Source organism: Marmota flaviventris, chromosome 5 (genome assembly GCF_047511675.1).
Source record: "Marmota flaviventris isolate mMarFla1 chromosome 5, mMarFla1.hap1, whole genome shotgun sequence".
Taxonomy (NCBI): Eukaryota; Metazoa; Chordata; class Mammalia; order Rodentia; family Sciuridae; genus Marmota; species Marmota flaviventris.
The window spans coordinates 29,220,228-29,247,341 of NC_092502.1; the positions used below are offsets into that span (position 1 = coordinate 29,220,228).

Below are 27,114 nucleotides of genomic sequence, written 5' to 3' on the forward strand. Positions count from 1 at the left end.
TGCCTCTCCCAGAAACCTTGACTAGTAATAAAGTGAGAAGAGATAAAATTTGTTTTGCTAGACACTGACGTTTTATGTCCATTATTGCATCACGTCTGACCTATGATGGGCAGAGTAGCATGTAACAACGCTTTGCAAGCTGGAAAAAGCTATCACCCAGCAGCAAGGAGGCATTACAATTAAGCTCAGTATCATCATTTATATGTACGAAAGTGGTTCGAAGATTAGGTTCCGGGTTCTGGAGAAGGTTCTAACTGGGCTCTGCTGCTTAGCTTAATCACCATATGCAACTCACTTTTCATCTCTCACTTTGCATTTCCTCACCTGTACAATTGAGGAAATAATATCTTTGTTGCAAGATATGTTCATGCCAAGGAATAAACATAAGATGTGTAAAAATCTTGGTCACAAACTGCCCTTGATATATGGTTATCGGTTGTGTTTACCAAGTAATTGTTAAAATTGTTTATTCCGTAGTCCTAACTCAGCCGAGGGCCAGAAAAAAAAGTATCCATTTCCCCGTACAGATCCGTTCTGCCCTAACCTGAGGTTCCTGTCATTTAGAGAGATTCTGGTCACCTGCCTCCTGCGCGGAGCAGAAGCCCTGCTCTTCGGGTATTTACGGCGCGCGGTCGCCCCAGCTCAAGCTCAAGTCTGCGCTTCCAGGTTCAGTTTCAGGGTTGAGCCGGCAGCCCTAGCCGGCGGGCGTGGAGCGGGCAGCCGTGCCCGGGACCCCGGGGTCCTCTGGGGGCCCCGGAGTGTGGAGGCGGCGTCCGGGAGCCCCCGGAGGAGGATGGGCTGCGGACGTAGCAAACTGAGCTGCTGCACAACCCGCAAAAAGGTAAAGGGCGCGGGCGGAGAAGTTTGCCTTCCGAGGGGCGGGGGGTGCGGAACCGCTCCGCGGCGGGGGACTTTGCGCCCCGGCTCCCTCGGGTCCGCGGGGCACGCCGGAGAACGGGGAGAGGCCGTGCGGAGACCGGGGAGGCTCTGCCGGGAGGAGCTAGCTCTCCGACCCGGCCAGGGCTGAGCCGCCCCGAGCTGCGGAGTTTACAAACACGGCCCCCGGGCCCGGGAACTGCAGCGGACTCCCGCTGACTCGGGTGTGTGTGTGACGGGGGGGGGGGGGGATGTCTAGTGTCTGTGGCAGGTGTCCTCTCCCTTCGATCTGGGGCTGCTCACTGTGTGGCTATGGACCAGAGGCTGGACCTCTCTGAGCCTTCGGATTTCCCACCCGTTTAGAGAGTCAGATGATCTCTAGGTCCACTGCCCGGAGTGGTCCACGGACTTGCAGCATCGGCATCACCCCGGACCTGTTAGAAATAAATGCAGGATCTCAGGGCTTTGCCCAGAGGTGCTTCAACTAACCAGTCGGTTAACGAGGCGCCCGGGGGGTTACTACACACTTTAGAGGCTGAGAAGCGCTGGTCTAGGGCCTCTCGCAGGCCCTGGAGCCGGTGCATGTGGGCTGCCCTTGGGGTAGGTGGGAGGGGCCAAAGAGGGAGGGGATCTACCGCTTTTTGCAGCCCTGTCCTCCCTTCCTGTCCCTCCCCCAAGGGGCCTGGAGCTGGGTTAGGGCTCAGGGGACTCTACTCAGGTTTCTTGCAGTGGGACCAGCTGCCCCTTGGGGTCTAACAAGCCCGGAAGGTCAGAGCCTGGAGCCAGAAGGACAATGTCCTCAGTGGACGACAGGAGGCACTGAGAAAGAAAGGAGGATTCCCCAAGTTCTGGCCCCTTTCCCTCCTGCTAACTGTCCCAATCCCCCCAGCCCCGTGGGAATAGACGGTCCCTAAGCTTTACCATCAGAGACCCTGAGAAGCCCCAAACTGTGGCAATATTTAATGATTTTGCAACGAACTTTAGTCCTCTCTCTTCTGCTCTGCTTGTGCCTAGCTTTCCTGCCTGTCAGGTGCTCAGGACTGTCCCCAAGCTACACGATTCTCTTCCCTGCTCTGCACCTAGTCCAGGGAGACAAGTTCTGGTGCCAAATATAATGCCTTCTGGTTTTTCTTGCTTCACGTCTATTCTCAGATCAAAAACATCACCAATCTCTGACCCAAAAACCCTTGCGTTCTTCCTGGTTAAAGACTAAGGGAAGGGGCTTGATTGAGGTCACAGAGCAACATAAAGCAAAACCCAGACATCCACCTGGCCCCGTGTTTTTGTTCCTTTTTTTTTTGTACTGGGGTTGAACCCAGGGGCGCTTTACCACTGAATTGCATCTCCAGCCCTTTTTATTTCTTTATTTTGAGGCAGGGTCTCATGAAGTTTCTAAGACTGGCCTCAAACTTGGAATCCTCCTGCCTCAGCCTCCAGAGTCACTGGGATTACAAGGGTGTGCCACTGCATCCAGCTAGTCCAATGTCTGTTCCTTCTTTCTGATAATGGGGATTGAACCCAGAGGCACTTTTCACTAAGCCACATCCCCAGTTCTTTTAAAATTATTTTTAAAAATTTTGATACAGGGTCTTGCTAAGTTGCTGAGGCTGGCCTTGAATTTGGGATCCTCTTGCCTCAGTCTTCAGAGTCGCTGGAATCACAGACCTACACTAATATGCCTGGCTTAGCTCGGTGTTTATTTTCACGCTCCCCTGCACTTCCAGTGACTTTTTGATGGCTACAAAGTTCTTTGTCAAAAAAGACCCTCAGAAGGGCCTGCTGTGGCTTCCCTGCCTCAGCAGCCCCAGGTCCCTGTCCCTGTGCAGTTTGCTGAGTTCTGTGGCCTGTGGTGCCTGATGCCAGGACTTATGGACTGGTTTTATTTAAAGTTCATGGCTGTTTCCATCTGTAGCTTGTGCTCTTGCCTAATTTCTCACCCATGTGTCAACCCCTGGCTGAGCTCCCAAGTCCATCCCCAGCAGGCTATCAGCCCATTGCAGGGAGGGGGATTTCAAGGATGAGATGTTCAAAACTGAACTCAGACTACAGAAGGGTCAGGTCACGATAATAATGATTCACCCTGAGTGGTACCTCTCAGAGAACATTCACATCCTGCCCAGGCTCCCAAAAGCCCTGGCAGCTGGGCCAAGCTGTGGGACGAACCTTTCCCACTTTACTGTTGAGGAAACTGAGACTCGGTGAGGAGCGGTGTATCCAAAGTCAGAAAGCCAGCTGGGAGCGAGACTGAACAGTTGAGCCCAGGCTGGCCTCAAACTTGCCATCCTCCTGCCTCAGCCTCACCAGTCACTGGGATTACAGGCGCACACCAACTTTGAGGGCTTAAACCTTTCTTCTTGGCAAGAAACCATTGCTTACATGGTCACTTCCCTCTGGAGAACTAGGGAGAATGGCAGGCAGGGGGTAGAGGCCAGGGAAGCAAACCTCTGTGGGTTTACTTGGGGGGTGATATGGGGTGGGAGGAATTTCCCTCCCAAGAGGTTACTGGCCTCCTTTGAGCAGCAAGACAAGTGGATGTGGGCTGGGAGGCAGCTAGTGGCCAACCCCCAGTGTGTGCCACTAAGGTATCCAGTCAGGATGGCATTCTCCACTCCCCAGGGCTCTGACTACCTCACCACAGCCCCAAGCAGGGCCTCTGAGGCTCTCCCCACTGCTACCAAAACCAGCCTCAGGCAACAGGTATGCGGTGGGTCAGTCCTGCAGAGAACATTCCTGATCCCTTCCATGTAGCAGGCCAGGTGAGAGGGAAAGAGAAAAGAAATGACCCTGAAGACACTGGCAACTGGCATAGGCATCAGTAATTCTGAAATGGACCTACAGACCCTAAGGGCACAGGCTTAAGATCTGAGTTCACATTATTATTATTATTGTTATTATTATTATTATTATTATTATTATTTAATTTGGCAAACCTTTGTGTGTCAACCACACCAGATTCTGGGTGAGGTGCTAGTTCAGTCCTAGCTTCAGTTGATCTTGATCTTGGCAACGACTTGGCTCCTCCATGCCTCGGTGTCTTCATCTGTAAGATAGGCATGATGTTCGCTCCTGGGTTACAGGAAGAGTCTGTGAAAGAATGCATGGACAGTCCCCTGGTGGCCAGACTTGGCAGGTGGTGTACACTTGAAAGGTAGTGAGGCACAGACTTAAAGTTAGACTTTAACGGAATCACTGCCTGGATTGTATCCAAGGAAAGCAAACAGGGATGTGGGAGACCTTATTCTTGGACAGGCACAGGAGATGCAGCCTAAAGTCAGGCCATCTGTTGTCAAGGTGCATGGGAAGCAGCCTGTTCTCTGTTGTTCTAGAAGGCAGGACTGTGGCTAGTTGGGGATGGGGGTGCTACTTCTTGTGAGGAAGAAATGGCCAAAAAAAGACCTCAAAAGGTAGTGAGTTCCCCATCATTGGAGGGGTTCAAACAGAGGTCACATGACATTTTGGAAAATATAGTAAAAGGGACACAAGCCTAGGACTCGTAAATATTAGGATTCTTTTTCAGAAATATAATTATTCTGATTATTGTGCTTAAAGGCAAAATTTTTAAATTCAAAAAATTATCAAACTTACACATTACCAGGCTTGGTGGTGCCACAGTAGTTTATACCTGTAATCTTGCCTAATCCAGAGGCTGAGGCAGGAGGATTGCAAGTTCAAAGTTAGCCCGAGCAACATAGTGAGACCCTGTCTCAAAAAGAAAATAAAGGGCTGGGGTTGTAGCTCAGTGGTAGAGCACTCACCTAGCACAAGTGAGGCACTGGGTTCGATCCTCAGCACCATGTAAAAATAAAATAAAAAAGATATTGTGTCCACCTATAAATTAAAAATATATGTTAAAAAGAAAAGAAAAAGGGCTGGGGCTGTAGTTCAGTGGTAGAGCGCTTGCCTAGCACATTTTCTTAGCCCTGGGGTTCGATCTTCAGCATTGAAGAAGGAAAAAAAAAAAGACTTTTTTTAATTGCTTCTAACCTTACCACGAGGAGATAGCCACTGTGTACATTTCAGTGTCATTCTTTCTACTGTCTTTCCTAAGTATATTATATGCATGAGTATGAATATTTTATAAAAGTGGGACTGTGTGGTTATCTTCTAGTTACTTAGTATTCTCGGGCAGCATTTCCCATGTTAAACAGTCCATGGAAATGATGTTTTTTTAAATGGCTACCTGCGGTGCTCTGGCTGTTCCCCAGCTTCGTTAGCCCATTTGGTTGTTCATACTCTCCACTCCTACCTCTGAGCATCCTTGTGTTTTCTTCCTAACCTGGGACTAGAGTGACTCTGGGGTCAGGGAAAATCACCGTACTGATGGCATCTTGGCTGGGTTTTGGAGATGAGTGGGGGTGAGGCCGTCATGGTGGGGCAAGGATATGTGGGAGGGTGTCCTAGGCAGAAGGATATAGGAGCAGGCCCTTGACACCCCATCTGAACTTTTAGCTGGGTTTGCCAAGTGGGGGACAGTCAGGGACTATGGGAGGAGGCTGCCTGTTCAGTCATGCAGAGGCAGTGAGCCCTGTGCCCCAACCATCATGAACACATTGGCATGTGCATGACCTCTGAGCTAGTAGTTTTTGCCCAACCCAGAAAAATGCCCACAGTGAGGCTAGGCTGGGGCTCAGTGGCAGAGCGCTTGCCCAGCATGTGTGAGGCACTGGGTTTGATTCTCAGCACCACATATAAATAAATGAATGAAATAAAGGTCTATCAGCATCTAAAAAAATTTTTTTTAAATGCCCCCACATCATGCCAGCTAAAGCCAATAAAGGCTTCCTTACACATGGTACTCTGAAAGACAGGAGGTTTCGGCCACATGTCTTTGTTATAAGGGGACACCTTATAAATGCATTAGGAAAATTCCTAACTCTGATCATCTTTGAGACACAACATTGGTGACATACATTTTGCACACTTATTTTCTCAGTGCTGAAGATTGGACCATGGTAGAAAAATACTTTGCCACTGAACTATACCCTCAGCCCAACAAGTTTGTATTTTTATTTTTGGTACTGGGAGTTGAGCCCAGGGGTACTCTACCCTGAGCTACATCACCAGCCCTTCTTTTAATATTGGATTTTGAGGTGGTTTTTATTAAGTTGCCCAGGCTGGCCTTGAACTTGCAATCTTCCTGCCTCAGCCTCCCGAGCAGCTATGATTACAGGGGTGTGCCATTGCACCTGGCTTCCTCCTGCTACCACCCTGATCTGGGCTCCTGAAGAACAGAGGGTAGTATGAAGGGATCCGCACCCAGGCCCTCCTAAGCAAGGGCCCCTCCTTTCCTGTCCTCCAGAGAAGCCTTCTCCATGACAGGAGCTGACAGCTGAGTGTGTCATGGCCAGCCCCTGCCCTGCCCAGAGCAAGGGAGCTTGACAGGTTGATAGAGGGTGAGATAACAAGATGACCTCACTCTGTCTCTTCTTCCCCATCTGTGGCCTGACAAAACCATAAGGGCTCTTACAGTCCCCATTGCCCAACACCATGCCACACAGAGGAGGAAACAGAAGCCCAGAGAGGGGAGGGTGCTCACCCAAGGTCACAGAGCAAGCAAGTGACAAGCCAGTGTTTCGACTCTGGATGCCTAGTTTGCCATTGGGTTGGGGAGAGAGATGGATATATGGCACTGTATCTGGGCCTTCAGCCTGTCTCTGCCCTGCCCGCCCCCACCCCAGCCACTGATACTATTTTCTCTCCAGTTCCTTCAGGGTGGGTCCCTCTGATGGCAGGGCTGACCCAAATGCAGAAATGGTATTTAGTACTTTTGCCAGCTCCAGGCCCCCTGTGGTGACCAGAACTGGCAGACCTCTGGGAGACTGATTTGGGACAATAAAAGGTGAATTTGAAGAGGAAGAAAATAAATATCATATATTGGAAGGCCTTTCTGTAGGCCTCAGCATCCGGGAAGTGAGGCCCTGATTGGAGGCCTTCCCAGCTCCTATCTCTGTCTGGGGGTGGGACAGAAGCAACAGTTCTTTCCTCCCCTGAGGCCTAGTTCACTACTCTGTCAGATAGGAGCTCCAGAGACCACATCCGTCCTGTGCTTGTGATTTTCTGGGGGCCCTGGGGATCTTCAGCCCAGCGGTGCCAGCTGGCCCTTCTAACTTTAAGTTGGTTGTATAGTCACCTAGGATCACACCCTCGGCAGGCCATGGGTGATGTTGACCACATACTGGAGAAAAAAGTGAAGGGACCCAACTAAACTTTTAGTGACCCTGGGAGTGTGGAAATGAAATCAAACTCAGGCATTACTTTGGCGATATATTTCTGCCCATCTCAGAGATGTAGAAGCTAAGGCTTGTATTTATGGTGTTCTTCCAACTGAGTCTCTCTAATTTGGTTGTGAATGGCTGAAATTTCTCAATAGCTCTCAACAGTTTAAACCCCACCCTTCCTCCCCCAAAGGCCCTGGAGGGGGCCTCTTGGGCCTCCACCCCCACTCCCTTCCTGCTTCTACCCTGGGCCAATGGGCTCTGCCTACAGTTGCTCAGATCTGAAACTAATGATGCTGGGGCCCCACCCAGACAGAGTCCAAATGCCAGGAAGGCTGCTCTGACACTGTGGAGGACTGTGACCTGAGTCCCTGGAGACTGGGAATCACCTCTGCCCTTCAGGCCCAGCTATTTGGATAAATCTGATATATATGTGCCTGGGAGAAATGGAAGTGAGTGGCTCCTGGCTCAGCTGTGAATCTGGGTTCTCCTCAGGACTTTGTTCCCTGCTTTGTGGCCTCTGGCCAGGTATCTGCCCAGCCCCACCTGTAGGCCTTAGATTTTCCATCTGAAAAAAAAAAAAAGAAGTGGTTATTGAGATAAACCACCTCCAAGGTCCCTTCTAGCCCTTTTTTTTCTGGTCTCCTATAACCCTTCTTCAACTAAGATAGGTGGCATAGAATTATGTGATCAAGGAGAGCCAGGACAGTGGTACATGGGACGAAGGAGAAGCCAGATGGAAGTCTTCAGGGCCATTTGGATACTGAATTCTCTAATTAGGATGCAAAGCACTTGATCAGAAACACACAAAAGCCTCAAAGGCCCCCAAAAGGACGGGCCTCTTTGAAGCATGGAGTGGTGAAAGAAGGGCTGGGCCACATGTCTGCAGGAAGGCTGTGGCCTCCCAGACCTCCCAAGGGGGGGAGTAGCTGGCCACCTTCTATCCAAATTGCTTCTGCTTGATTCAGTCTTGCCTTACAAGGATCAAAATTTGGGGGGAAAAATTGAGACTACCCCAAAGGCTTGAGTATAACACTGTGCCCATTCACCCCAAAATACCACCTCCTGAATAGCATTCAGCAGAGTACTCTGAGGTTCTGGTGACACTGGTGGTCTTTATGTACCACCTACTGTAGCTGACCACTTTGTGTTTACCAGAGGGCCTTACTTGCTGAACATCAGGCACACTTTATAGAATTCCAGACAGTTAGGGTGGAATGTCCTCAAAGATCACTCAATCCAACCTGAAAAATAATTCTCTCCTTTCCAATTCTTCTTGCATGTGCCTAGTGACAGAGGGCTCATTATACCACCGTACCCCACCCTCCAATGAGGCAACCTTGTTAGAGGGACAGTTTTGCAATTTTTCTATGGAACTGAAACTTTTCCTTGAAACCTCTGGTACTTGTCCACAGTTCTGAAATCTGAGGCTGTAGAGGGTACACTAGCAGCTTCTGTCCTTGACAGTTCTGCTGAGATGAAGAGAGCAGTCAAGGTTTTTTTTTTTTTTAATTATTTTTTTGTTTTTTTGCCTTTTTGTTTTGTTTTGTTCATTCATTTGTAGTACTGGGGCCTCACACATGCCAGGCAAACTCTCTACTCCTGAGATGCAGCCCCAGTCTTTTTTAAAATTTTTTTCTTACATACATGACAATAATGGAATGCGTTACATTCATAATTATCCATTCACAGCATAATTTTTCATAACTATGTATATAAAGTATGTTCACACCAAATTATGCCATTACATATGACTCTCTTATTGATTTTTTTTGCATTACAATTCTTAATACACTTTTATACCACAATTTATCATATCCTGTTTGTATATAAGGTATGTTGACACCACATTCACATCTTCATACATGTATTTTGTATAATGATGACCGTCTCCTTCCACCATCCTTGCTATTCCCCTTCTCCCTTCCTTTCCCTCCCATCCCCCAGTTGTTTTTGAAGTTTTATTTTGAGATAAATTCTCACTAAATTGCCCAGGCTGGCCTCAACTTTGCAATCCTCCTGCCTCAGCCTCCTAAGTACCTGGGATTACCAGTGTGCACCACAGTGCCCAGTTTCTTACCTGCTCTTGAAGCTGACTGATTACTGTTCTGTTATAAGCCTCTCCTGTGATTTGGTTTTGAGTCTCCTTCCACATCCTATCAGGTTTTTTCCTTGGTGTGGGTGGGGAGGGGAGACCCCTCTCAAATGGTCCATTTTCTCTCCATAATGTGAGCCTATTCTAAGGGGTCTTACCAGGCCCATTCTGAGATTGTTGGTCTTCTTCCCTGCTCTGGGCGCTGCCCAGTCATTCTGCCTGATTCCTTGTCTGCTTTGGACAGTTGCACCCTGCTACAGACCAGAATTCTTCCATGAGAGGGCCCTGGTCTGTTCCACAAGCAGCTGGGCTCAGAGCCATGTGTGTACCTAGGTCCAGGAGCTTTTTATCAGTCATCATAGGAGAAAGGCTGAGGAAACCCTGACCCTCGCAGATAGGGAAACTGAGGTCTGAAGAAGGCAAATAACTTCTTTAAGTCACACAGGCAAACTAGAACCAGATCCCCTGGGCTGCCTCCGTCCAGGGTTCTCCCCCCGCCAGCTGCCTCCTCTGCAGCTCTCTTGCTCCTAGGTTTCCGGTGACTCAGGAAGCTGCCATCCATCTTCAGAGCTCAGCCCGGATGCCCTACCCTAGTCCCCGGCCTCCCCACCCACCCCACTTTGGAAGGTGAAATTCTCCTGTCCCCCTCACAGCTCCGGTCCTCTCCCACCACAGAGTACACTCTGCTCCTCAGAGGAGGAAGTGGCCCGGTCCCCAACCTGAGGGGTTTTTCCACTCAGTAGTTGCTTAGTGAGTTCTATTTAGTTCAGGGCCATTTGTCCCCAGGCTTTTGAGAGCTTCAGAATCACCTGGATAGATTCCCAGCGTGCACATGTCTCCTTGGATTCCACTGGTCTAGATCTGGGGCTGGGGATCACATGAAGCAGTGGTTCTCATCCAGGTCTTCCAAGGACCACATTCCTGGGCTGCGGCTGTAGCTCAGTGGCAGAGCACTTGCCTAGCATCTGTGAGGCACTGGGTTCAATCCTCAGCAGCACCATATACAAATAAATAAAATAAAAAGTATTTTTTTTAAAAAAAGGACTACATTCCTGGAAATTCTATTCCAGGCATCATACCAGATACTGGGCAAAACCAAAGGGGACTTCAAAAGTGGTCCCCATCCTCAAGCAGCCCCTTGGGCAGACAGGAGAAACAGACTGCCAACCAGGTATAGGTCTCTTGTGGGAGCCTGGACTGACCCAGCCCTCAGGAAGGCCAAGAGAGAGCCCAGAAGCCTGAAAAAGAGTTGGTGTGTGTCATGGTGGGATGGATGGTCCTGAGCAGTTTGAAATGTCTTCCACACATGGATGTATGTGTTGGTCCAGGAGTTCCACAGGTAGCCCTGAGTTGTTTGGATTTGGTTTTGACCTAACAAATTCTCCAATGATTGTAAGTAAGTGATAATGTAACATTCCATGCTGGCAAAGTTGTAATGAAATTGGCTGACTGGTGTGTCATTTGTGGGTGAGTGGAGTGGTAGACTCTGAAGGGTAGAGCTGGTAATATTAGATATGTACAAAATTTTATTTACCTTGTGTGTGTGTGTTGGGGATTGAACTAGGTCTTCCTACATGCTAAGCACATGCTTTACCACTGAGCTGCATCCCTGCCCCTAGACAAAATTTTATTAATGAGTATGTTCATGAAAGCATAATTTGCAAATTAAAAATGGAAGTAATCTAAACACTCAACAGTAGATTAAATGACTAAATTTATCCATAAAGATATTCCACTTGAGTCATTAATTTAATGCATTTGCTGCAGTTTGATCAGAAGAGAGATTTAGATGTGGTGTAAGGAGACGGCACGGTTGAAATGCATACCCGTGCTTGCAGGCACTTGCTGCAGATTCAACAAGGGATGGGGAGGGGAACAGTCTTGTTGGTTCTAGGAAGTATGCATAGGAGATCAGAAATCCCTTCACTTTTTTCTTTCATTTTTTCTTCTCTTTTTTAATTTGCTTTTTGTAGCCCCAAGAACCCATGTTCACCTTTTCTTTTTTTCTTTTTCCACTTGTCAGCCGATGCCCAAACCAAAACTCAGGCTCAGGAATGAGACTGTGATACAAACCCACTGCAAGCTCTAGGTTGTGACAGGTTGATAGCAGGTCTTTTGAAACTGGTGGTCTAGAACTATGCCGGCTCACACATACCACCTACAGTCCAGCATAGTTTATTCTGTCCAGGTCTCAAGCACCAGGATAGAATTCTCATAGACTTTTCAGACCCACTTCAGCCATGCTGGAGATAGGGCTGGGGATGTAGCTCAGTTGGTAGAGTGCTTGTCTCGCATGCACAAGGCCCTGGGTTCAGTCCCCAGCAACACACACACACACACACACACAAAAAAAAAAAAAAAAAAAAAAAAAAAAGCCACAGAAACCCTGGAGCTGCCAGGTTAGTGCCAGAGGAGTTTGGGTTGAGGTCAGTGTGAAGAGGCACCAGAACATGAGTTGGGGGCAGCTTTGGCAGCAGAAGGCTAAGCTAGAGAGGTGAAGACCTAAATATAGAGCTCCCCTGTCCAGTGTGGAGACAGCTGGTGTGGTCATTACCTCCAGCCCAGAGACTCTCAAGAGTTCACAGTCAAGGCCTGGGCATTAACACTTCCCAGGATCTTATGTGATCCAAAACTGAAAGACCCAGTAAGAAATCCCTCCATCTCAATCAAATACCTGGGTAAGGAGTAACTTCAGACTCTTCCATGTTAGCTTTTTTTATTTCACTGATTTTACTTTATTTGTGTTGATTTGACATGCCCCCCACACACACACACACACTCTTTGACATTGCATACCTTAATCCAATTTTACACATATTTTTTCTTTACTGTTGTAAATTGTTAATTTGACTTATTCACTGTATTATTGTTCTCTTTTTTTTCTTTCCCTCATTTTTCTTTTTCTGACTCCCTTCCCTCCCCCATCCCTGTTTTGCTTAAACATATAAAATATTAATTGGATTTGTTCACTCTTTTTCTCCTTCCTCTTTTCCATACTCTCTCCTCCTTTTTTCTTTCTTCGATGTCTCTTTTTCTCTTTCTCCTTACTTCTCCCCCAGTTTTTTGAATGCAGAATGTGCTAATTGGATTTATTCATTCTTTTTCTTCTCTTTTTGGTTCTGTCTCCCTTTTTTTCTTCTCTTGCCTCTCTTCCCTCCTTGACTCCCTGTTTTTTTTTGTTTGTTTGTTTTTTGTTGTTGTTTGTTTGTTTGTTTGCTTATTTTTTTCCTTTTCTGCTTCTTGTTTCTTATTTTTATGCTCTGTATAGTTTAATAAAAATTTTATTTTCTGTAAAAATATTTTTTTGACCTTTGTGGAGTATTATTCTCCTTTCCACTTCTGAAATAGTGGAGTTATAGAGAACATTTTAAATATGTTTCATGGCTTATTAGTATATGATATGCTCTCACCATAGTTAGTTACAGGTGATCATCATCTCCTCTCATAGTACTGTGAACACCTTGAGTGGGTACTTTGACATGGACATATGTATACCCCTGGCCCTAGACAGATAGTAAAGAGAAAGCAGCTCACTAAAATGACTCTCAGAGAAAAGGGAAGAGAAGGGTAGAATAACATAAAGGGAAGATCAGTGTAGAAGGAGCTCAAGAGGCAAGAGTGAAGAGATAGGCAAGGGGATGCCATGCAGAATGAATTCTAGAAAATCATGTTTTGTGCATATATAAATATACCACAGGAAACCTCACCTTTATGCCCAGGTAGAAAGAGCCAATCAAATTAATAGATGAGCAAAAGGAAGTCTAGTAGAATAGAGAAAGGAGAATGGGAGAGGGGAGGGAAAAGAGGGTAAATTTGAACTGGAACTAAATTCCATTCATGTATGAGTTTATCAGGATGAGCCGAACTACTATGTATAATCATAAAGATCTAATAAAAAATAAAATTGAAAAAAGACCCTCACAGGGCTGAGGATGTAGCTCAGTAGTAGAGCATTTCCCTTGCAAGTAGGAGGCCCTGGGTTTCAGAACTACCAGCAAAAAAAATGTTAAATTTGCCCATTCTAGCAGATGGGCAAATATCAATATAGAAACCCAAGTAACATGAGAAAAAAGAAATTAAGATATATCTAATAGTCCATGACTCTCTAATGACTGAACTCATGAATATCAAAGAAGATGAAATGCTGGACCAAGAATTTTAAAAGATGTTTGTTAAAGTGATCAATGAATTAAAATAAAATCTAATGAACTAAGGAAGAAAAGAAAAGATATGAAAAAGCATTTCAATTAAGATACAGGTATTTTGGAAAAGAACCAAACAAATCCTGGAAATGAAAAACTCAAATACAAAATTCAGTTTAAAGTCTAATCACTTGATTAGCTCAAGCAGAAGATACAATTCAAGCCGTGGAGGCAAAAATATATGAATTGGAACATTCAGATGGCAATAAAGAAAAATAAGAAATCAAGATCAGTATATATAAGAACTCTGGGACATAATTAAGAGATCTAAGTTAAGGCTTATAGGTATTGAAGAAGAAGCAGATATACAGGCTAATGACATTGATAACCTATTCAGTGAAATAATAATAGAAAGTTCCCAAACCTGGGGAATGAGATGGACACTGTGGGGGCATTTACAATCTCAAATAGCCAGACCAGAAAAGAACCTCTCCAAAATGCCAAAACTGCCAAAATTTCAGAACAAAAAAAAAATTAAGCTATTAGAGACAAATACCAGGTCACTTAAAAAGCAAACCAATCAGAATTAAAGCAGATTTCTCAACAGAACTGCTATCATTCAGGATGGCTCAGAATGATGTATTTTGAACAATGAAAGAAAATAACTGCCAACCTAGATTAGTAATTCAGCAAAGTTATCTTTCAGAATTGAAGTAGAAATAAAAACATTCCAAGACAAACTAAAGGAATTCATGACTACTAAACCAGCATTACAGAAGATGCTTAAGGCAATCCTACATACAGAATAAAAAGTTTAAAATAACCAAGAGATCTCAGAAAGGAATAAATATCATTAGAAGAGTAGATAGGCAAATGAGAATTAGGGTTGAACCAAACATTATAAGTAAAACAAAATGTCAGGAAGTAATTCATAACTCCATAATCACACTGAATTTAAATGTTCTAAGTTATCCAATTAAATGACATACTTCTCAGATTAGATTTAAAAACACCCAAATATATGTTGCCTACAGGAAACACACCTCATTGACAAAGATATGCACAGGCTGAAAGTAAAAGGATGGAAAATGATAGTCTATGCAAATGGAATCTTAAAGCAAGCAGGAGTAGCTACTCTCAAATTCAGCAAAGCAGAATTCAAGCCAAAGTTAGAAAAAAAAAAAAAAGTCACTACATATTGGTAAAGGGAACAATTCAACAAGAAGATATAATGACTGTAAATGTTTATGCCCTACATGTCAGTGTACCTAATTTCATAAAACAAGCACTATGCAATATAAAGGCTTAGATACGATCTAGTACAATATTAGTGAGTAACTTCCATACACTTCTCTCACTGATAGGTCTTCCAGATATATAATTAATATAAGTACTACAGAGTTAAAACATACTATAGAGCAAATGGATGCAACAGACATCTACAGAATATTTCATCTTACGACAGTTGAATATACTTTTTTTTCCAACTCCTCATGGAACTTTTTCCAGAACAGATCATGTCGTAGGCCATAGAGCAGGTCTTGGCAAATACAAAAAAATAATAATAATAATTAAAATAATTCCTTGTATCTTGTCAGATCCTTAAAGGAATAACGTTAGAAATCAACAGCGAGAAAAACTACAGAAACTATACAAACACATGAAGATTGAATCTAATGAACTAAGGGAGAAAAGAAAAGATAATTCATAATTCAAAAGTGTACTATTCAATCTTCAAAAATTCTTAGAATCAAACAAAAATATAAATACGAGATACAAGAACCTATGGAATATAGCAAAGGCAGTTCTAAGAGGAAATCTTATGAGTGCCTATGTTAAAGATTAGCTCTCAAATAAACAACCTAATAGTGCACCAAAGGTTCTTAGAAAACAAGAACAAACCAATCCCAAAACCAGTAGAAGTAAAAAAAAATAATGAAGATCAGAGCTGAAATTAATGAAAAAGACAATTTAAAAATACAAAGTTTTAATAAAATAAAGAGTTGGTTCTTTGAAAAGATAAACAAGATTGATAAATCCTTAGTAAGAATAGCTAAGAGAGAAGAGCCGAATTAATAAAATTAAAGGCAAAAAGGGGGAATATTTCAAGAGATACCATTGAAATCAAAAAGTTTGAGGCCAGCCTGGGCAACTTAGTGATACCCTATCTCAAAATAAAACAAAAGGAAAGGTGTAGTTCAGTGGTAGAGTGATTCCCTAGCACACACAGGACCCTTGGTTCAAGCTCCAATACCACAGAAAAATAAAAATAAATAACCATATTACTAAAAGTGATCCATAGATTCAATGCAATGCAGTCTTACTGATTACTAGTGATATTCTTCACAGAACTAGAAAACAACAGTCCTAAGATTCATAGGAAGAGCAAAAGATATAAAAAGATATAGATAGCCAAAGCAATTCTGAGTAAAAAGAACAATGCTAGAGGTATGACAACACCTTATTTCAAATTAAACTACAGAACTATGGTAATAAAAACATCAAGGTACTAGCATTAAAAAAAAAAGACACATAGAATAGAATAGAAGTCACATCAATGGAATAGAATAGAAGTCACACCAACAACCTAACACAAATACAGTCATCTGATTCCTTACAAATGTGCCAAAACATACATTGGAGAAAAGACAGCCTCTTAAATAAATGGTGCTGAGAAAACGGAATATCCATGTATAGAAGAATGAAACTAGATCCCTCTCTCTCACCCTGCACAAATGTCAACTCAGAATGGAGACCTAAGACAAAGATCATAAACTTTGCAACTGCTAGAAGAAAATAGGGAAATATAGGCACAGGCAACAGCTTCCTCAATAGGAACACCTATAACTTAGGTGTTATATAATGCCAGGAATTAATGGTTTTAGCAGGATGGCATCAAGTGTAAAAGCTTCTACACAGCAAAGGAAATAATTACCAGCATGAAGAGAGAGCCTGCAGAATGGAAGAAAATCTTTGCTAGCAACAACAGAGGATTAATATCCAGAATATATAAAGAACTCAAAAACCTTAATATCAAAAGAACAAATAGCCCCAATTCAATAAATGGGAAAATGAACTAAAGAGACTCTTCTCAAAATAAGTATAAATGGCCACTAAATATATGAAAAAATGTTAGATACCTTTAGTTATAAGGGAAATACATATCAAAGCTACACTGAGATTCCATCTCCAATCAGAATGCCAATCATCAAGAACACAAATAACAAAATGCCAGTGGGAATGAGGGAGGAAAAGAACCCTCATACATTGTTGGTGTGAATGTAAATGAGTATAACCACTATGGAAATCAGTATGGAGGCCCCTCAGAAAACAAAACCACCATATGGTCCAGCTATCACACTCCCTGGATGTATTCAAAAGAATTAAAGACGGGCTGGGAATGTGGCTCAAGCAGTAACACGCTCGCCTGGCATGCGCGGGGTGCTGGGTTCGATCCTCAGCACCACATAAAATAAAATTAAGATGTTATGTCCACCGAAAACTGAAAAATAAATATTTAAAAAAATTATCTCTCTCTCTCTCTCTCTCTCTCTCTCTCTCTCTCTATCTCTCTCTTTAAAAAAAAAAGAATTAAAAACACTTACTTTAGAGATACATGCATTGCCATGTTTTTAGCAGTACAGTTCACAAGGGCCACATTATGAATCCAGCCTAGGTGTTGTCAACAGATGCACGGGTAAAGAAAAGGTGGTATATATACACAATGGAGTTCCATTCAGCCATAAGGAAGGAATGAAATTTATCATTTGCAGGGAAATGGGTGGAACTGGAGAGCACCATGCTAAGTGTAATAAGCCAGATTCAGAAAGACAAGAGTCATGTTTTCTCTCAAAAGTGGAAGCTAGAAAGAAAAAAAAAGGGGGGATCTTGTGAGAGCAGAAGGGAGACTATTAGGGCAGAGGAAAGGGATCCGGAGACTAGAGGAGGGGATGGCAAGGGGAAGTACCAGAGTGAAATTGATCAAATTGCGTCACGTGCATATATGAATATGCCAGAATGAAACTCACTATTCTGTATAATTATTATGTACCAATAAAAAAATCAATAATTTACAGAATAGTTAAATCTGCATAGTGAATGCACATAATATGTTTGAAAAAAGTAAGTTATAGAAAAGTAGATGTTAAATTCCAAAATTGAATATAGATACATAGGTAAAGAATAGATGCCACCCTTCTCTGGGATTATGTCTATGTAGCGAGATTTTTATTTTTATATTTTTCTGTATTTTCCATACTTTCTACGACAAATGATGTGTGGAAATATTTACGTTTTAAGAAAAATTACAGGGGCGGTCAACTGGGGAAGGACTGTGATGAGCCTTGAATGTCATTCTGAGGGTGTTTTTCTGGGGAAGGTTTGCTCAGCCTCTGGGGGATTAGAGCACAGGGCCTCATACTGCCTGTGGCCTAGAAACTGTTTGTGGGGAAGAGTTCTCCGCCATTCTGTGCTGGTTCTTATTTGAGAGAAGTTTCCTGGTTTATGATCTTATTTCAGATAATACAATGTGAGACCTGGTGGCAGCCCAAGAGATGTGCCAAAGCTCTGTGTGATCTTTGTTCTTGCCATGTTTATCAGAACCTTCAGCTATATTTAGAATGTGCTAGATGATACAGGTGCATTATTTAATCGGATCCTACCACAACCTCATAAGGAAACTGAGACCTCGAGAAGCAGTGCAGTCACATGGTGCTGGGTTAGGATTGATTCCAGATCTGCGTGATTCTAGAATTCCAGCATTCTGAACCACTCTGCTCTATGTTCTCTTAGTATTCTCACACCTGGCTTGAGTACTCACTTGGACATGGAAGCACCAGGTGATAGTTTCTTCAGCCCCCACAGTCTCAGTTTCCTTGCTTATGATAAACTTTGCCTCCCAGTGCTGTTGAGAGGAACCCAGATCAGACCCTTAAGAGAAGTTTCCTGAGCTTAGTATCTTATTTCAAACCTGAGTTAAACTACCAGATCTCCTCACCTCACTGAACAAAGTGGGGAAGCAGATGCCCTGGGGCAGGGGATGGGGAGGTGGTACTTGTCCTCATTTGTAGAAGAGCCAGGACTTGGATCCAGGTATTCCTCCCCCTGTAAAAACGCTCTCCAGGTTCAACATAAGCAGTGGTTGCAACAGGGAAGGGACAACCTCTGGACAACTCTTCCTCCAACCTAGGGTGGGGAGGCTGGCTCCTGTCACTTCCCCAGATTCCTGTGCTGACAGCCTCTCTGGCTGGTGCCTGGGCCAGCCTCTGCTTCCCCGGGAAGAGAGGGTGGAGTTTTCAGGGAGCTGCACAGTCAGACCAGCCCAACCAGAGCAGAGGAGGCAGCCAGGGCCTGGGGGAGGCGCCAGGCCTAGCTCAGTGGGCCCTGCCTGGTACTAGGGGAGGAGCACACAGTCCTGGAAGCTTCCCCTGATTACCATCCCTCCTCAGTCAGAAGTATGCTCCTCCCCACACCCCCCCCACCCCCCAGCAGTGTTGCAGTGGGCCTGACGTTCATGAAATTTCTAATAATTTTTATTCTAATCTCTACCTTTTACAAATCTGTTACCATGGTTGAAAAGTAATGTTTTTCTTTTATCGTGATCATTCACAATGGAATATTTCTGTAATGTTTTCATGGACTGCCTTTTTAAAGTGTTTCTTAAAACAGGGTCGAGAATATCTCCCTCCCTTTTCTTTTTAGACTGTCTTGAAAAGCTACAATAGGGCTCACACACATACCCCTCCGACGCCCCCATCTTGGTCCAGTGACCAGAGCCAGACCCTGACCAACTTTTCCCTTGTCTTGGCTGAAAGGAATGATTTAAAAGTGTGTGTGTGTGTGTGTGAGAGAGAGAGAGAGAGAGAGAGAGAGAGAGAGAGATCTTAAGACAGCATCATTTCCCCTTCCCCTACCCTGGAAGAATTATTCTCAATTTTCTCTTATTGTGTTTTGGAAGGTTAAAATGCCCTTCATTTTATAAAATGATAGTGACAATCTACAAATAATTTCTTTCAATCCTTGCTTGCCAACCCCTGTCAACTCTCCCATTTAAAAACTGCTTGGGGGCTGGGGGTGTGGCTCAACCGGTGGCGTTTGCCGAAAACTAAAAATAAATATTAAAATTCTCTCTCTCTCAAAAAAAAAAAAAAAAAACTGCTTGGATTGGGGTGGAGCTCAGTGGTAGAGTGCTTCCCTTTCATGTACAAGGCCCAGGGTTCCATCCTCAGTACTGGAAGAAAGAAAAAAAAAAAAACTCATTCATGCCATCTGGGCCGCACTGGCACTGCAGTGTGATGTAGAGAACCCTTTTGCATCAAGAACTTCTTGATCTCAGATTCAGCCTCCAATTGCCAAGGGTGGCTAAAGTGTCTACTAGGTGAGGCTCAGACACTGGGACCTGCCAGCTGTCTCCTAAGCCACCTTGACCAAGTCATAACCTCACTCAGTCTCGGCCTCTCGTTTTTAAATTGGTGATATTCATACCCTTATGTTCTAAAAATTAAGAGAGGATAGGCAAGACAGCACAGCTTCCTGAGTATCATATCTCACTCCCACACAGCAAGGTAAGTAGGATGCTCCCCATTTCATAGTGGCAGAAGCAGCCCCTTTGGATGGAGAATAAGCACAGGGTGTGGGTGTCTGATGCTCTGCCTACAATACCACATCACTCTGAAGGGAACTTGGATAGCAGCTGAAGTAGCCACAGACCCTGAGAGGATTGGAAGTTTTAGGACACCTTAAGACAATAGCTAGGAAACGGTAACAGCCAAATCCCAGGAGAGGGAGGACATGGGCAAGGCTGTGCCTCAGGACAGCAGCAGGATCCAGGCTGCAAGAATGAGGGAAGGTCAACCAGCATTCTCACGGAGGGCTGCCTGGGCAATGATGAGAAATCACACCCCAGAAACCCCTCCTGGGGCCAAGGGAGCACCACCTGAGGTTTGTGAGGAAGGAAGGAGCCTAAATGGACCAGGCATGGGCAGGGTCTACTGTAATTAGGATCCTGTCCTGTCCCTGAAAGACTCTCACTGCTGTATCCATCCTCACATTGACCTCCCACTCAAGACCCTCAGCACAGTGTCATCTCATTTCTTCCAGAGGCACCAAGAACCAGATCATCCACCCAAACCAGAACCACAAGAATTGGATCTCCTTAATAAGGACACAGGTGAGTCGCCAGCCCCATAAATGCTCCCACTGACACTCATGAGTTATCTACCTTATAATCAACAAAGCCGATCAAGCTACTTAAATAGCCCATGAGATCCTTGGTAGGTGATGTTAACAGGAGTATCCATCTAAAATCAGGGAGTGATAATTCTGATCTGTGTTTTCCTGTCCTTAATTGTTGGAACCACACCTAGCATGCTATGTGCATTTCTGGAAAATAAATTTTCAGAGGGATTCAGGTAAATTGGAGGGAATATAGTGGAGCAAAATTAGGCTGGTAAAGAATCTGGAAAATATGTCTTGTAAGGAACAGTTGAAGAAACCCAGAACATTCCACCCTTAAAGAAAACAATAGTTTTCCCAGTTGTCAGAAGTGCCCTGATAGAGAAGAAAGATAAGCTTTGTTTAGTGTGAGCAGAGGTCAGCACTGAGCCTCGAGACTGTAACATCATGCACAACAAAATCAGCCCAGTGTCAAAGAATTGTTTGTGTGGTTGTTGGTTTAAAACCCTCAGAGCTACCTGGTAATCCGATGAGCTCCCCATCTCTGAGGTGTTTAATTACAGCGTGGAGGTTGTTGGTGATACTGTGGATGAAGTTTGAGTACCAGATACACCATTGGACCAGACTTCAGAGGTTCTACGATCTGACTCTATAAAAATAAGCTGGAGAACATCAAAGAGAAAGATTCTGTGCACTCCCCACAAATGAATCAGAATCTTGGGGCTTGGAGCTGAAGAATCTTTAGTTTTAATAAGAGTATTTTTTTAAACTAAGTTTCTCTCCAGCTGGGGCCTGTCTAAGATTGAGCTCATGAACCAACATATGAGCCAGATGTTTCGAGGGAGTCTGAACTATTTGACCTTGACCATAGATTTCAGCTAACCCCTGTCTGTCTGCTCATGGTCCTTGCGGCTCAGGTCTGAGGGTCACCAGCTCCTCCTTCTGCCCTATTGGATGTGACCACAGCATTCGCTTCCCCCTGGTCCTCACATTTCTAGGCCTGCACTTTGCCAGACCCTGCCTGTGAAGGCACAGTGTCACATGCCTATTATCCCAGCAGCTCCGGAGGCTGAGGAAGATCGTGAGTTCAAAGCCAGCCTCAGCAACTGCGAGGCACTGAGCAATTCAGTGAGACCCCTATCCCTAAATAAAATACAAAAATAGAGCTGGGGATGTGGCTCAGTGGTCGAGTCCCCCTGAGTTCAATCCCTGGTACCCAAAAATAAAAAAAGCAGTGCTAATAATATTAACACTGACAACTTCAAATGCTTGTCATGAGCACTGATGGGCATTTAGGGAAAACATCTAATGAACAATAAATAACATTCATTGATCACCTCCAAAGGGCCTGGCAATTACATTTTTGTGTGTCTCAGCAGGCACAATGTGGTTGTAGTAGAAGCATTTGTGGTGCAATCAGATTTTGCAGGTTTGGACCCCTGCTTCCCTGAATGTGAACTGGCTGGTGTTGGGCAAGCTGCATGACTTCCATATGCCTCAGTGTCCACTGTGTAAAGTGGGGACAATAATTGTATCCACTACATCGGTTGTCATGAGAATTAAGTGAGTCGTACCTGTGAGATGCTTGGGATAGGCTGGGTTTGGTCAGCTCTGGGACTCCTTACCTGCTTTTATTATTTGGGTAGCCATTGTTTTATGACTTAAGGATCTCAATAGCTCCATGAGGTAGTTACCATTGTTATCCTGATTTCGTGTATTGGGTAGCTGAGGCAGGTGGTGGGTTCTGCCTTAGGTCGTGGCCAGCCTGTTGGACTCCAAGTGGCATTAGCAGCACCTGTTTAGGAGTTTCCCTGAGCACAGGATAGGCTTCCTGGTTATACCTCCTTCCTGCTCAAAACTGGTCCACCTAGGGAGATGCCAAAGGTGGAGGGTCACACACTAAGATGCTCACAACCCCCAACAGGTAAACTGAATGACAAGGTAGCCCCTTACGTGCATCCTAAGTAGGGAAAGCTGAAGAACAGGGCAGGCTGCAGAGCCACAAGCTATCCAAAGGAAAGGACAGCCAACCTCGGCTCCAGCCCCCGACAGACATGAAGCCATGCATCGTCAGTTCTTTGGATTGTTCGGGGAAAGCTGGAGACGAGTATTATAAGAAAAAGCTTCCCAATTATTAAATCTTGGCAACTACTGATTTTCTACTTTAGGTATTAGTTGGAGCAAATGGAACACCTCTATGGGCCAAACTGTCCTGTGAGCTGTCATTATTATGGGGCAGATGACCACTGGCTGCTACTTTGAAGGAGGGTCTCCAAAGCCAGGCATCTTGAGGGGCTGCTGTGACTCCACTCTTGAGGTGGAAACTCTGGTTCTCATCATTTTGCCCCAGCTTTCCACACCTGCCCTGCTGGTCCTGACTCTCTCTACTTTGTGTGGACTTTTTTTTTTTTCTTCAGCTACAGCCACTGCTGTCCAGCCATGTGCATCTGAGGAGGCTAAGCAGCATCAGAAAGACATTACCAGAATTCTCCAGCAACACGAAGAGGAAAAGAAGAAATGGGCAGAACAGGTAAGTCCCAGGAACCCCAGCCCCACTCTTTCCTGCTCTAAATCCCAGGCCTACTTTTGGCATTTATCATTATAAGTGTCCTGTACTCTTTGCCAAGAAGGGAGTCCTCGGTCGCCTGAATACATGTTTATTTCAGCCACGACATGGCAGGCACATTGGCTACGGCAGTCAGAGCAGGCAGCTGCATTCACGAAGCTGACCATTAATTTGATGAGTCAAAGTCATTGGTGCTTCTGGATTATTTGCCCCTCTAGGACTGCCTCATGGTTGGACAGGGCCATTGAACTAGCTCTAGTCAATGAGTTGTGAAAGGATGAACCAGGCTGAGCATTTAACTGTGGGTTCAAGACCCTTGAGGTCTTTCTGTTTGACTAGTGGAAGGAACTGGCATTGTTTGAAATTGTGGCTCTCCGTGGACCTGGTTCTTTCATGCTGCTCCCTGGATAGCAGAGCACTGGACCACCCAACATGGACAGAGACATGTGAGAAGTCAACCTTTTCTTTTCATCAGTTACGACTTCGCCCTGGTTTGTTATGGCAGCATAATTTCTTCTTGGACTGAGACCAAAAGTCAGATATGAAACACACTCCCCAGAATCATTTTACTCCAATTATAACTGCTATGAAAAGTTTAGAGGGTTGTGAATGTACATAATAGAAGCACTTAACCAAGTCTGGGCATCAGACTTTAAAAATTATTTGAAGGGCTGAGGTTGTAGCATAGCGGTAGAGCACTTGCATAGCACATGTGAGGCACTGGGTTCAATCCTCAGCACCATATAAAAATAAATAAATAAAGGTATTGTGTCCATCTACAACTAAAAATATTGTTTAAAAAAATGATGCCAGGCCAAGCACAGTGCCACACACCTATAATCAGGAGGCTGAGACAGGAGGACACAAATTCAAGACCAGCCTCCATAACTTAGTGAGAACCTACCTCAAAATAAAAAAAATAAAAAGGGCTGGGGGTGTACCTGGGTTCAATCTCTGGTACCACAAGAAAAAAAAAAATGGAAATGAAACTTGAAGGATTTCCTAAATAATTACAGGCGTATAATAGTCAGATGTTAAGGTCACAAAAAATGAGGAAAGACTGAGGAACAATTCCAGGTTTAAAAAGACTGAAGAGATGTGACAACTCAATGCAACCACAGTCCAGGACTTCCCCTTCCTGGTTCCCATCTGGGCCACTAACCCTTCTCCTCTCTCTGCCTCAGTTTCCTCCTCAGTGGGAAGAAGTAGAGAAAGATCTTAGGATGGAGTATACATAAAGTTTTCTCTAAATCTCTCTACTGGTTATCTTTAATTATACATAGAAAACATGCCATGTACATACAAATCTTCCAAATTCTGAAACTTAAGTCTCTTTTTAAAAGTGGTTCTACATTTATGGACTAATTGCTCCATTAAATTATAAGATGATTTGTTTCTAAGAAATTTCCCTCTGGGCTCCACATTCATCCAGCAGACTCACTGGGGACGACCTCTGTGCAGGAAGGGGACTGCCTCAGGCAGTAGGAGAGGTATAGGGGGATCCAAGTCTGGAGCCTGTCCTGCAGGTGCTCCCTAGTTTGGGTGCAGTGAGCACTTGGTTTATGAAAATGGATTCACTTACATGTCTGTGGGTCTTTGGTTTGTTTTGGTAGAGTAACAACCACAAGATTAGTAAGTGTCCCTAGGAATCATCAAGTTGGGTCTCCTCCTGATACACACAGTGAGCTAGTTAATGCCTGAGGGGAAAAGGATCTGGTCCCAAGGCACAGAGGAACTGCAGCAAGGCTGGGACTGGAAGCCCCTTTCAGCTAGGCCTTGCCTCAGGGTGTGTCCATCAGCTGTGCCCTTACAAAAGATAAACTGGAGAACATCTCAAGGACAGGACAGTGAGAATGGCCCAGAGTGTTCAAAGCCTGGAGAAGGGAAGCCTTGAGAACATGGCTATTGTGCTCAGATCTCTGAGGGGCTGCCTGGGCTCAGGAGCAGTCTGGTCCCGTGTAACCCCAGGTCTGGGACCTGATGGCAGAAGGTAGAGGTGACTTGTAACAGTAAGGCCTACCCATGGTCAGAGTATGTGGCCTGGAGAGTGAAGGAGCCCTCGCTTCATTATACCCAAGCTGAGGAAACAGTGAGCAGCTTCCCACATGGAGTGAGGATCAGGATTAGAAGCCTTCCAAGTCCAGTTTTTCCACCTAGATAATTCTCTGGGAATACTTTCTCAGCCCTAAAGAGGGCAAAATCTGCCCTGTCTCCAGCCCCGGAAGTCTTCTGCCTTCTCTGGCCGTCTTTTCCCACCTTTCCAAGGAGGGAGTGGGGCTCTGATCACCAGCTCCATACAGCTGCAGGATGTGAGCGGGTCAGAGATGCAGTGTGAACCCGCTGGGTCTCACTCCTGCCCGGGACCCTCTGTCCCCAGGTGGAGAAGGAGCGGACACTAGAGCTTCAGGAGAGGCTGGAAGAGCAGCGAAGAGTCCTGGAAGGAAAACACGAGGAGGCCTTGCAAGGTGAGGATGGAGACGGTCCAGTGGGAAGAAGGTGGCGGGGAGGCAACGCGTGGTCGTGGCCACGCCCACTGCCTTCACCTGGGGCCACGCACTGGCCCCCCTCTGCTCCTACCTAACAAGCAGTTAGGTTGTGGCAAAGCTGGAGTTTATGGGGTTCTTGGCCCTAAAGAGATAATGGAGTTTTCCTTTGGGGCGTGACTTTTAAAGCCTGGCATTATGCTTTATGCTTTACTTTGCCTTATTTGAGAGTTGTTTTTTTTTTTTTTTTTTTTCCTTTCCATTTTAAAAGTGATGCATATTCATTAAAGGAAATTTTAAAAACCTAGGCAAATAGGAGGTTTTTAAAACATCCATGTTACATTTCCACACTGATGACATTTCTTACAATTTATGGTTAGCTTGAGTATTTTTTATAAATAACTCTTCTTATATAACTAAATGTGATCATCACAGAAAATTTAGAATCTATGAATTAAATGTAAAGGTCTTAGAACATAGAGATTAAGCTCTTATTCTCCAGAACCAGGGTGCTGGGTTTGAATCCCAGCCAGCTCTACCACTTACCACCTGTGTAACCTTGAAAAAAAGTACTTCACCTTCCGCACAAGGTCTTTGTGAGAATTAAATGGTTTAATGATAGACACAGAATTTAAATTAGTGCAAGATACTTGGTAAGTACTTATGAGCACTTATTATTTTATTACTAAAAAATTAAAAATTTGATTTTTTTTCCAGAGCTAGCTGTTGTTATCTCTTTGAGACAGATCTCTTTCATTTATTTTGCTGTACAATTTTGCATAGAATATACATATATACACACACAGACTTGTATATCTGTTTTTTTCTTTCAATTGCATTAGCATCCTGTCGTTAAACTCTTCCATAAGTTTTAATAATTACATAGCATTCCAATTAATTCCCTTATTCACTTAATTGATTCCCTTTATAATATTCAGGTAATTTCCAAATTTTTGCCATTGTTTGTAATAGTAATGATACTTACACAGTGAACCTCATTTTGTAAAATCTTTGTAACCCCCTAGTAGAATTGGAGAGGAAAAGTGTGTGTGTGTGTGTGTGTGTGTGTGTGATGTTGGTAAAATAAACATAAGATTTACCATTACTGAATGCCATGCAAGCATCATGCTATCTAGTTCCAGAACATTCTTGTCACCCCAGAAGGGAACCCCACACCCACAAGCCCATTACGTCTTATCCTCCTGCCAGCCTCTGGCAAGCAATTGTCTCCTGTCTCCATGGCCTGGTCCATTCTGGGCACTCTTAAAATGGAATTGTGCAACTTGTAGCCTCTTACATCTGGCTTCTTTCGCTCAGCATGGGGTTTCCAAGGCTCATCCATGTTGCAGCAAGCATCTGATCCCCATTCCTTTTCAGAGCTGAATGTTACTCCATTGAAAGGACACACCATACTTTGTTCATCCATTCATCAGTTGAAGGACATCTGGGCTGCCTCCACCCTCCAACCACTATAAATAGTGCCCTAGTGCAAGCACCTGCTTGAACGGCTATTCTCAGATCCCCTGGGTGTACACCCAGAAACAGAATTGCTGGGTCATATGGT

The 27,114-nt window shown here is 44.4% G+C and overlaps 1 protein-coding gene across 1 annotated transcript in view; it reads left to right on the forward strand.

Moving 5' to 3' along the window:
* Window positions 1–628: 628 nt before the first annotated feature.
* Ccdc69 (coiled-coil domain containing 69) overlaps window positions 629–27,114 on the forward strand; it is a 50,355-nt gene continuing 23,869 nt past the window's right edge. The window contains exons 1-4 of the mRNA XM_027954781.2: window positions 629–841; window positions 20,427–20,496; window positions 22,919–23,031; window positions 25,445–25,532. Of these exons, the coding sequence (XP_027810582.1) occupies window positions 794–841; window positions 20,427–20,496; window positions 22,919–23,031; window positions 25,445–25,532 (319 nt within the window). The 5' untranslated portion in view covers window positions 629–793. The remainder of the gene's footprint in view (window positions 842–20,426; window positions 20,497–22,918; window positions 23,032–25,444; window positions 25,533–27,114) is intronic.